This window comes from Prionailurus bengalensis, chromosome E3, assembly GCF_016509475.1.
Source record: "Prionailurus bengalensis isolate Pbe53 chromosome E3, Fcat_Pben_1.1_paternal_pri, whole genome shotgun sequence".
In the NCBI taxonomy this organism is placed as follows: domain Eukaryota; kingdom Metazoa; phylum Chordata; class Mammalia; order Carnivora; family Felidae; genus Prionailurus; species Prionailurus bengalensis.
This window is the reverse complement of record NC_057357.1, coordinates 2,917,878-2,926,187: the sequence shown is the minus strand read 5'-3', so window position 1 is coordinate 2,926,187 and position 8,310 is coordinate 2,917,878. Positions and strand designations below refer to the sequence as shown.

Genomic DNA, 8,310 nt, shown 5'->3' with positions numbered 1-8,310 from the left:
TCTGGCGTATTAGCTGGGGTGGGTAGGCAAGGTGCTCGGGGGCAGGAGGGGCAGGCTTAGCTCGCTTCTCCTTAGGTGATCCACTTCAGGAGGGGCCCTGTGGCAGCGGGAGGGAGTCAGATCCGCTGCCGGAGGTTTGGCTCCGCCAAAGCGCAGAGTTGGGTGTTTGCGGAGCGAGCAAGTTCCCTGGCAGGAACCGGTTCCCTTTGGGATTTTGGCTGGGGGATGGGCGGGGGAAATGGCGCTGGCGAGCGCCTTTGTTCCCCACCAAACTGAGCTCTGTTGTCAGGGGGCTCAGCAGCTCTCCCTCCCTTTGTCCTCCAGCCTTCCCGCTTTCCGAGCAGAGCTGTTAATTTCTGACCTCCCAGACGCTAAGTCGCGCTTGCTGTCGGAACACAGTCCGCCCGGCCCCTCCGCTTTTGCAAGCCCGACTCGGGGGCTCTGCTTGGCCGGCGAGCCGCCCCTCCGCCCCGGCTCCCTCCCGCCAGTCCGTGGAGCGCGCACCGCCTCGCCGCCCTTCCTACCCTCTTCCGTGGGCCTCTCGTCTGCGTTTGGCTCCGGCGACTCTGTTCTGCTAATCCTCTGGCGGTTTTCTGGGTTATTTAGGCAGGTGTAGATGGAATCTAAGTGATCAGCAGGACGTGCGGTGAGCCCAGCGTCCTCCTAAGCCGCCATCTTGCCGCCCCTCTCCACAGTCTCTCTTAACTGAATGAAGAGCTCACTCTGGTCCACTGCTGAATTCTACATTTTCCTGTTTAATTCTTCAAAATTCCTATTTTCTTTTTCAGACACATTGCTTTCTGAGGCCTCCGACTTTCTACTTCTGTTATATAACACTAGTGTGCGTCTTTCTGTGGAAGGGTATTTTTACAAAGAAACAAGACTTTCTCCATCATTTGTGAAGGATGACAGAGTACTAGATGGTGTGTTGACTCATAAGTGATACCAATTCACGCCTCAATAAATGACATGCCACATATCCAATCAGCACTCAAGGTCCCTGGGGAGTTTAGATCCTTCAAGACCCTGGTTCTGTGGCAGAAACTAGGGATTCCCCTAGCGTTCCCTGTGCTCGGGGACTTGAGCAGCCTGGCTCCCTAACTTACGTGCAAGTTTCTTGACACAAAGAATGTATCTTTTCCGTCTCCAACTTCCTCTCCAAACCTCCCCAGTGCCCGGCGTTCTCATAGGTGTGCTTAACGTTATCTGTACAACCAGATGACATAACGTTCGCAAATCGCTTATTCTATCACTCACCGCTCTCTAATCAGAGATGGTGACACAGTGAAAGAGAGCCCAGCTCTGGGTGGCCCTTGTGTGGAACCTTGTCAGTCGTTTGCAAGCTGGTTTTTATTTTATACACCTGATGAGCAGGGCAGTTTGGACAGGATGATCTTTAAGACTTGCTAAATTAATTTTAAAAGGAGGCCATTAGACTGAAGTGGCTTTAATGCGGTGGTGGTGGCTTAGGAAAGCAAGCCAAAATCGAAGCCTCAAGGTTACAAAATCGGAAGGGTCAACACAACCAGTCACAAACCGCCAACTTGCCTTCAAGCTACAGCCAATCAATTTCCTTTCTTTCCTCCAGGCACTTTCTCTATAAGTCTTTTCCCTGGCTCCACTGTGGGGAGCGTTCACCGCTTCTGGTTTGGCTCGTCCTGATTTGAATCAATTTTTGCTAAAATACTGCAAATTCTTAAAAATTGTAATATGCCCCAGTTTATCTTTTAACGGGCAATGGTTCCCCAATCTGGCCGGTCACCTGGAGATTAAGAGATACCTGAACTCCTTCCAGGGATCCTGACCACACTTCAACCTGGGACAGGTAAGAATCTCTAATAAGATCAGCTAACTCTTAGCAAGAACTTACTGGGGTCTTGGCAGCATGGTAAGTGTTTCTCAAGTCAATGTTCTCTATTCGTATCTTCATAACCATGAGGTGGTTGCTATCGTCGCCCCATTTTGCAGAGACTGAAGCTAAAAACGGGGTATGTGGCTGGGGGTGGGGGGTGGGGAGCTGCCTAAAAGGCTGTGCAAGTAGTAAAGGATTGAGGAAAGATTCGAACTCAGACCCAGCAACTGCAGACCCCACTCCCAATTACTGTGCTACGTAAGACTTTTTCGGGGGGCTTCTAGTTTGGATGATTAGCTAACTTTTACGGAAGACAGACGCCCAGAGGCCATGCCACTCTCAAAGGGTGCATTTGTTTAAAACTGTGTGTGCGTCCCTCCCCCCCTGCGGAGGAAGGAAGGAAAGGAAGGAAAATGGTTTAGGAACAGCTTTCTCTGCAAACATAAGACGAGCAGCTGCACCTCTTATTTCTGCATTTTCGGGCAACGTTAAGTCCACTTAACGAGACGCCCGGTCTCACAGGTTGACCCAATCTGGGAACTCAGGGAGAATCTTTCTGTACACCTGGCACTTCTGGTCCCGCCCGGTTTCGTCGATCTCCCAATCCCAAGCCTGTTCCCCGTGATTGACGTGACCCCAGAGCAATTATAATTGGTCATGGCGGACGGCCGCCCCTCCTCCCCGGCGGCCCCGCCTCCCTTTCATTCTGAAAGAAAGAACCTCATCCCAGATGCCCAATGAGAAGCGCCCCCACCCCAAAGATCCCGCCTCTTTCGGCGCCGACCCCGCCCCGAGGGCCAGAGGGACGGCCGCCTCCCGGCGCCACACGGCCCAATCGGAGGGCGCATTCGTCCGGATGGACGGCGGCCGGCCCAATCGCCGGGCCCCGGCCGCGCCGCCCCGCCCCTCCGCCGGGGCCGAGCGGCGGGCGAGAGCGGGCCTCGGGGCGGCGGCGGCGGCGGACGGACGCGGCCTGAGGGAGCGGCCGGCTGCCGCGCGGGGCTCGCCTCGCCCGCGGCGGGGTCCATGGCCTGAGCGGCCATGTCCGGCGTGGTGCGGACCCTCAGCCGCTGCCTGCTGCCGGCCGAGGCCGGCGGGGCCCGCGAGCGCAGGGCGGGCGGCAGCGGGGCCCGCGACGCGGAGCGCGAGGCGCGGCGGCGCAGCCGGGACATCGACGCGGGGCTGGCCCGCGAGCGGCGCGCCGTGCGGCGCCTCGTCAAGATCCTGCTGCTGGGCGCGGGCGAGAGCGGCAAGTCCACCTTCCTCAAGCAGATGCGCATCATCCACGGTCGCGAGTTCGACCAGAAGGCGCTGCTCGAGTTCCGCGACACCATCTTCGACAACATCCTCAAGGTGCGCGCGCCTCGGCGTCCCCGCCCGCGCACCTGCGCCCAGGTGCGCGCAGGTGCGGCCAGGTGCGGGCCGCTTGACCCCGGCTTTGGGGGGGAGGGTGTCCGGCCGGGGATGCTCACCCCTTCGGCGCCGCAGCGCGATAATGGCCTGCGCCCCTGCCCGTCTGGGGGGGAGGGGGGTGGGGGCCGGGGGCCGAGACGCGGAAAAGCTGGCCAACTTCGGGGGATGGGGACGGTGGGCGGGCCCCTCCTGGACGCCGCGCCGGGGACGCGCCCTTACAGGACGGCTTCTGCGCGCTTCCCACAGCCGGCCTCCCGGGGTCAGGGAGCCGTCCTCGCCCTGCCCTCCCCGCAAGCGCCGGAGAGCGGTGTAGACCGGAGAGGAGGCCGGCCGGCCGGCTCCGCTTGGGGACTGAGAACTTGCCGCCTGCACAACGTGCAGGGAGTAGAGCGAAGTGCGCGTACCCACGCCCCCTCCCCCAGCCTCAGCGCTCGGGTCACCCACACGCCTGCCCTGGGGCTGGAAGTCAACCCCAGACCGCGGAGAACTTCGTTAGGAAGGGGCTTAGCATTTGTCGCTGAAGGAGAAGGCCTCGCTTTAGAAACCACCGCGGTCCGCTTACCGAAGCCACGAGTCAGTAACTGCTTGCTTGACACCCTCGGGTAACCCCAGCCTGTGCTCACAGCCCCCCGCGTTGCCCCGTCGCCGTTGTGTGTGTTCGCGTGACGGTACAAGTGAATTCCTTGCTCTGCACCCTTTAGTGGATCTCCAGCGTGGTGTGCACAATCGACTGGCTCTCCTATTCCCCTGCTCGTCTTATTCTTGGCGGTTTTGGGGAAAACAAAACAAAACAGAAAAGCTGTAGAGTTGACCAAGTCTGGATTCTGGTCTCTCTCTGCTGGGAGTCTGTGCTGCAGGGCTCCCCGGAAAGGAAATCTGGAGAAAACGGACCGGGAGCAGCCCAACGTAGATTCTCTCCTGCCCTTAGAGTCATTTGGGCGGTTTGTTTATGATTTTTTTTTTTTAATTTTTTTTTCAACGTTTATTTATTTTTTTTGGGACAGAGAGAGACAGAGCATGAATGGGGGAGGGGCAGAGAGAGAGGGAGACACAGAATCGGAAACAGGCTCCAGGCTCTGAGCCATCAGCCCAGAGCCCGACGCGGGGCTCGAACCCACGGACCGCGAGATCGTGACCTGGCTGAAGTCGGACGCTTAACCGACTGCGCCACCAAGGCGCCCCTGTTTATGATTTTTTATGTGCTTGTTTTTATTGTATCGCTACCCCCTCTCACTGCCCTCTCACCTACTCCTTCCCAGGCTCATTGTGGGGAAAGCAGGTATGTCTCAAGCAGAGGAGAGTTTGTCATACCAGACGGCTGTCTGGAGACGAGAGTTTACGGTGCCCCCAGGGACTTTAAATGTAGCAGAGGGCTGTAGAAACCCATCCGGTGCCTCTCACTTCACCCACGAGGAAGAAGTTCCAGGCCCCGGGGGTAAGTGAGTCCACCCCCTGGAAGCCGAAACCCTGCGTCTAAGCCTCCAGGCTCGGCCTGGTATCCCCGCTTTCTGTATTTGTTAGGAAAATCTCTCATTTTAGTAGAAGCAGCTCTTTGAGGATCTTGAGGGGACTGACGGGAAGAGAATCATTTGAATGACAAAACACTCCTTCCTTTTCACCTCTTTCAAAAGCCTCTGTGGGTCTGCTCTGGGCAGTCTTCACCAACGTTAAAGGCCAGGAGCCCAGTGTGATTCCCGGGGATACACTGTGTGTTTAAAATTCCCCTCATCTTCTGGGGTAAAGTGCATTTCATTGTCTTCCTCTGTCTCAGAGCCAGGTTGCGTTTCGGCTGCTTCTCCGAACCTCCACGCCAGGCAGGTGTAGAAAGAAGCACAAGGATGTGACTGACTTTCTCGCACTTTTAGCTCGGGAGGTAGAGAAAATGTTGAGCAACGTAGAGTCTTAAATGACTGTGTTGAGTGCGTTTGAGGGAACTCACTCCTAACCTTCTCCCAGTGCATGCAAACGCTAACCTCCACTGACTTCCTTATCAACAGAAATAGTAGGTTTGTTAGTCGGTCTCTTCTTTTCCTTCCCAGCTTTTAACTCACCGCAACTCCATTTTAAACTCACTTTGTCTGTGACTAGTTCAGTGGCTAGTTAGGAATTCTTTTTTCAGTTTAAAACCACAAATTCTCCCCCCCCCCCCCACGCCATGTTTTGACTGATCACTTTGGGAGGAGACCTTTCAGATTAATTGCTCTGCAGCGGCTGCAGTGGTGGGCATTTGGATGGTACGATTTAGAAAACTTTTTGTGTCTACGCATAGATTCAGCGTTCACAGGCTGTTGTTGAAGTACTGTGTGCCTTGCGCGTTGCCACATCCTTCATAAGTGACATTTAGTTTTTCTCAGGTTTCGGGAGGTATTGTCCCATTTAGCCGTGAGAACACTGAGGATGGGGAGTTCAAAGTCTGTTCAAGGTCAGCTACCTACGTAGCAGGTGGCAGAGCTGGGAACAGATTTTTATTTTTATAACTGTAATTTTGGGGATAATTGTGGAGTCCCATCCTGTTGTGAGAAATAATATGGAGGGCCCACGTACCCTCTATCCTGTTACCTTCTGTGATAACATCTTGCAAAATGTGAGGCAGCGTCACGACCAGGATACCGACGCCACGCAAGTCAAGATACAGAATATTCCCGTCACCGTCAAGGGTCCCTTAGGTCGCCTTTCCTGGCCGCTCCCTCCCGCCCCTCCCTGACCCTGGCAAGAACTGATCATTTCTCCAATTCTACGAGTTTTATTCATTCGAGAATATTGTACCAACGGAGCCATGCAGAACATGACCTCTTTTTATCATTCCACCTGGAGAATCACCCGAGTTGTGTGTGTCGGAAACAGTTTGCGCCTTCCGTTTGCCGGGTAGGATCCGTGGTGTGGATTTACCACAGGCCACCACGTAACCGTTCACCTGTCGAAGGCCTCTGGGTTCCAGTTCTCTGCCTGTTGTGAGGAAATGTGCTCTGCACATTCACGTACACGTTCGTACACACATCTTCACGTGTCTGGGATAAGTGCCCAGGAGCCCAGTTGCTCGGTCGTGTGGCAACGGTGTGGTTAACGTGATAAGAAACGGCGAACTTTTTGGAGTGCCTGTACCCTTTCACGTTACCACCGGCGGTGTCTGAGTGACCCGGGTTCTCCGTATCCTCGCCGGCATCTGGTGTCCTTTCGCTGTGTCAGCCACCCTGATAGGTGGGCAAGAGCTGTCTCCTCGCTGTCTTCATTTCCCTTTCCCTAATAGCTCATGGTGCAGAACATCTTTTCCTGTGTTTATTTGCCGCCCCTATATCCTCTTTGGTGCGGTGCCTCTTGGTGGTTTTTTTTTTTTTTTTTTTTTTTACCTATTTTCTATTTCTAGAGGTTACTTGTTTTTATGGTTTGTTATTTATTGTGGTTTATTGCTAGTGAATGCTTGGAGAGGTTTTTTATACATTCTAGATACTGGTCGTTTGCCACGTTTTATGGTTTGCAACTGTTTCCTCCCCGTCTGTAGCTTTGCTTTTCATCCTCTTAACAAGGGCTTTCATAGAGCAGAACTTTTTCTGATGAAGCAAGCTTATCAGTTTTTCCCTTTATAGGTAACACTTTGGGTATCAAAGCTATGAACTCTTTGCCTAGCTCCAGATCCCAATCCATTTTTTTTCCCGTGGAAGTTTGGTAGTTTTACATTGTACATTTGAGTTCCTGATCCATTTTGAGTTCATTATCCCATGAAAATGTGTGAGTTTTGGATGGAAGTTTTTTGTTTTTTGTTGTTTTTTTGCTTTGAATGCTTAATTGTTCCAACACCATCTGGTGAAAAGACTGTCCTTCCTTTGAATTGCTTTTGCAGTTTCGTCAGAAACCAGTTGGGCATATTTGTGTGGACCTAGTTCTGAGTTCTCTATTCCGTTCCGCTGATCTGTGTGTCTCTCCTCCTGCCGTTATCACGTTCTGTTGATTACTATACCTGTGCGGAAGACCTTAGCATCAGATAGAGTGGTTTCTCCCACCTCATTTCCCTTTTTGAAGATTGTTTCAGGTATTCTAGGGCCTGCGGATTTCTAGACGTGTCTTAGAATACGCTCGCCTGGGTCTATAAAAAAAAAATCTTGCTGGGATTTTGATAGCAGTTGCATGAAACCCATAGATCATTTGGGGGAGAATTGACCGCTCAACTATGTTGAGTCTTCCAGTCCATGAACATGGTATGTCTTTCTTTCAGCCTTTGATTTCTTTATTAGCGTTTTGCGATTATTAGCATACAGATCTGGTATGTGTTTTAAGTGTATATTAAGTATCTTGTTTTCCTTAGAGCAACTGGAAATGATACAGCGCTTTTATTGTCAGTTTCCACATGCTCCTTGTTCTTCTACAGCAATGCCATTGATACTTGTGTCTTGATTTTGTGTCCTATAAGCTTAGCGAATACACTCAATAGTTCTAAGGGCTTTCCTATAGATTCCTTGGGATTTTCTCTATGGATCAACCTGTTATCTGCAAATGAACAGCTTTATTTCTTCTTTCCCAATAGCTATGCTTTCTTTCTTTTTCTTGGCCTTACTGCAGTGGCTAGAAGTCCCAGTATTTTGTTGAATGAGAATGGTGAGAGGCCTGTCTTGTGTTTCTTTTCTGGTGTTGGTGATTTCTGTCTTGTATTTTTGTCAGTCTTCTTAGAGGCTTATCGCTTTTAATGATTTTTTTTTCCCTGAAGAAGCAGCTTTTTATTTCATTAACTTTTCTTTATGGCTTTCCTGTTTTCAATATCCTGTATTTCTGTCCTTATTTCCTTCTACTTCCTTCGGGTTTATTTGCTCTTTTTTTTTTGTTTTTTGAGGTAGAGATTTGGATATTTATTTGAGACCTTTCCTCGTTTCTAGTATGTGCCATAAATTTCCCACTCAGCACTGCTTTAGCTGTGTTCACATATTTTGATATGTTGTATTTGAACTTTTGTTCATGTTCATGTGTGTATTTCTTTTTCAGATACTTTCTTTGACCCACAGATTATTTAGAAATATATTGTAGAATCCAAGAGTTTTGAGGTTTTCCTGTTTATT

The 8,310-nt window shown here is 51.6% G+C and overlaps 1 protein-coding gene across 2 annotated transcripts in view; it reads left to right on the top strand.

The window, feature by feature from the left end:
* The first annotated feature begins 2,797 nt into the window (after positions 1–2,797).
* The window catches only part of GNA12 (G protein subunit alpha 12), a 109,247-nt gene continuing 103,734 nt past the window's right edge, over positions 2,798–8,310 (top strand). For both annotated transcript variants that reach the window (XM_043559575.1, XM_043559574.1), the window contains exon 1: positions 2,798–3,205. In XM_043559575.1, the coding sequence (XP_043415510.1) occupies positions 2,894–3,205 (312 nt within the window). In that variant the 5' untranslated portion in view covers positions 2,798–2,893. The remainder of the gene's footprint in view (positions 3,206–8,310) is intronic.